This window comes from Lipotes vexillifer, unplaced genomic scaffold, assembly GCF_000442215.2.
Source record: "Lipotes vexillifer unplaced genomic scaffold, Lipotes_vexillifer_v1.1 scaffold1383, whole genome shotgun sequence".
Classification (NCBI taxonomy): Eukaryota; Metazoa; Chordata; class Mammalia; order Artiodactyla; family Lipotidae; genus Lipotes; species Lipotes vexillifer.
Window position 1 is genome coordinate 864,077 of NW_006797683.1, and position 2,873 is coordinate 866,949.

The window sequence follows — 2,873 nt, forward strand, 5'->3', positions numbered from 1 at the left end:
CGAGGCCAAGAATCTGGGGGGTTTTCTGCCAGCCGCGCCTGACTCACTCACAAGGGGCCCTGTCTGGCTCAGGGGGAGGCCCGGCTGAAGCACCACATTAGGGCATGGTCCGGGGAAGTGGATTCTCTGAATAACTTGCATGGTTCCCTGGAGTATTTAGGGCAAAAGCCACCTGGAAGACAGAGAGGGTCACCCCCTCATAGCCCAAACGGTGCCCAGAAAGTCTTATCACTTGGTAAATGTTTAGCGGAAAAGACCATTATCCTGAAGACCTTGGAGGGTTGTTTTAAATTTTACCCATTCGGACCTGAGAAGGATAAAGGACCGCAGTCTGTGCCTTTCACCGGGGCTGGCACAAGCCATCTTTGAGTCAGGCCTTGCAAGAACCCTTATTCTTCAGCACGACCTTTCCCCACTTCTGGATCCATTTCTGTTGGACATCTGCCGTCACCTCTCAGCCTCGGGGAGAACTGGATCCAGCTCACGGCTCCCTACTCAGAGGCCCGTTTTATGTAGCTGGTGAGAGTTGTGTTCTCTCTGTGAGGGAAGCTGGTAGAACCAGAGGTCCCTGTGATGCATCCAGTTTTAGACACAAAAAGAAAGAACCTTGGAGATGGCGTATTTCAGCTTCCTCATCACATAGGTGCAGAGAGGGTCAGCATCTCACCTGGCTCCTATTTCCCAGTTCTGGGCTTCTTCCATAATTCCTCATCTCTCTTTATCCCTCAACGAAGGGTTGGTGTGCCCTAGAGGGAGTGAAGTCTTAAACTGGGAGAGGTCACATCTGCACACCCAGGTCACCTATGGGAGACGTTCCTGAGGCCGTTCACTTTCCCAGCACAAATGATCTTGGGGCTCATGCCTCGGGAACTTTCTGATGATTTTCCCAACATGGGAAACAGTCCACACTCAATAAATAGTTGTAGGACTGAATTGAACCACTCCTTGGTCTAATTAAGGCGCATAACCTTGAATTCACTGTTGGGACAGGACCACAGTTCCTTTCTTGTGTCTGAAGGAGTAAGTTATTGCTTCAGGCACTCTTCTGGACAGGGTGGCCATGTGATATGCCTTCCCTCTTTTTCTCCTTGCCCCTCGTCCCCCATGCAGACCCTCCTAATTTTGGGTTTTTTTTTTTTTTCTCTCCCCAGAGTCAGCTTGCACAGGAGGATCAAGCCCACGGCAGAGTCTCCATGGAGGTGTGGAGCCTTGTCACCAACCTCTAACTGCAGAACTGGGATGTGGAGCTGGAAGTGTCTCCTGTTCTGGGCTGTGCTGGTCACAGCCGCACTCTGCACTGCCAGGCCAGCGCCAACCTTGCCGGAACAAGGTAAGGCGCGGGCTGAGGGGCAGCCTGGGCTCCCAGCCCTCAGCAACAAGGTGGGCTGGGACAGACGTGATGTGGTCAACTGTGAAGGCTTCTATGCCAGGTGGAGCAGAGGGCTCCTGGACTGTAGGAGAGGCTCCCAAGGTGCCCGGGCTGGTGGGGGCCTGGCTGCAGACACAGCCAACTTCATCAGAGGTTGGGTCGTGAAGGCTGGTGACATCCGTCTGCCAGAGGTGACGTGCTCAGGGGGGAGGTTTATGCTTTTCTCCTTCTGAAAAAGGAACTTCTGATTGGGACCCAAGAGCTAGCTCCCTAACCTAGATGATGTATATAAAATGGGGTTGGGCGGTGCAGTGGGGTGCGAGTGACCTGTGAATTTGGGTTTAGAACTTGGATCGGGGTCCAGGGGATGTGCAGGGTTGTGGGAGCTTCATAAAGACCTCCGGCTTCTAGAAAATTGTTCCAAAGACATATCTTCTATGAGGTCGGCCATCATGGCCACGTGCCTGCCATTTTGTCTTTCTTGACCATCTCTCACAGGCCCTGTTTGGAGGCCTGGTAAGAGGTTTGCTTTGGATATACTGCTGGAGGGATTTCAAAGAGATTGAGAACCAGGGAGCATTACGGGGCGTAGGCGCTGGTAGACACCTGTAGTTTATTGGGAATTCAGAGGGATTATTAGTAACAGGAAAGACTTGCACCCACTGCTGATGGGATTTTTCCAGACTTGTGGAAATACTTCATGGAAATTACAGGTACAGCACACCTGACCGCTTTCGAAGGTCTCTGAGAACTAATATCTGGGCATTTCTGCTGCCAAAGGGTAGTGTGGCTTGTGACCCAGTGGCTTCTGACGGAAGCAGAGGAGGCTGGCAGGTGGTGGGTAAAGGGCTCAGGTGTGCACACAACATGGTGGCTGCGTTTAAATTAAGGGCCACCAGTCTCGCTGCCGGGACCTGTGTGAGTGACGAATGAGGAGTGAGGATATTTGTCCTCTTGTAGGGTGATGGAGAAGGAGGGGGGACGGGCAGGGGGGTGCTTTCTAGAAGATGCACCGGCTGGGGCAGGCAGATTCGTGTTGTATTCAGTGACAGAACTGAAGGCAAGGCCTGACCTGGAACACGCTGGAGACCCCGAGTGGGAGGGACTGTCTCTGCCCACAGGGAATTCACCATCGGGTAGAGGGTGACCAGCACAGAGGCAGCTAAACTCAAGGTGGACCGTGTGTAAACCACGCAGTGGCGTTATAACACAATGCAGTGGGAATGCCGGGGGAGAGGGGCAGCCAACGTCATCTGAGATGGTCCAGAGGGCTGGGTAGGGGCCTGGGAGAGAGATGAAGGGTGTTCCAGGTGGAGCAGCATGAGTGAGGGCGCTGGGGCAGGACATATAAGGTGCACAGAGAACAACTTACCTGGTGTGCAGGTAGTCGGGGGACGGAATGCCTGGAAAAATTGGATTGAGTTAGTATATGGAAAGCTGTAATGCCCTGCTGAGGAAACTGTACCTAAATGGGTAGATACTGGGAGTCTTGAAAAGTTTTCAG

At 52.9% G+C, this 2,873-nt stretch overlaps 1 protein-coding gene across 10 annotated transcripts in view; it reads left to right on the forward strand.

The window, feature by feature from the left end:
- The first annotated feature begins 1,155 nt into the window (after positions 1-1,155).
- FGFR1 (fibroblast growth factor receptor 1) overlaps positions 1,156-2,873 on the forward strand; it is a 40,152-nt gene continuing 38,434 nt past the window's right edge. For 8 of the 10 annotated variants that reach the window (XM_007469780.1, XM_007469777.1, XM_007469779.1 and 5 more), the window contains exon 1: positions 1,240-1,330. In XM_007469780.1, the coding sequence (XP_007469842.1) occupies positions 1,240-1,330 (91 nt within the window). Of the gene's footprint in view, positions 1,331-1,811; positions 1,830-2,154; positions 2,160-2,873 lie in introns of all 10 variants that reach the window. The other 2 variants (XM_007469775.1, XM_007469784.1) reach the window with 2 other exon arrangements.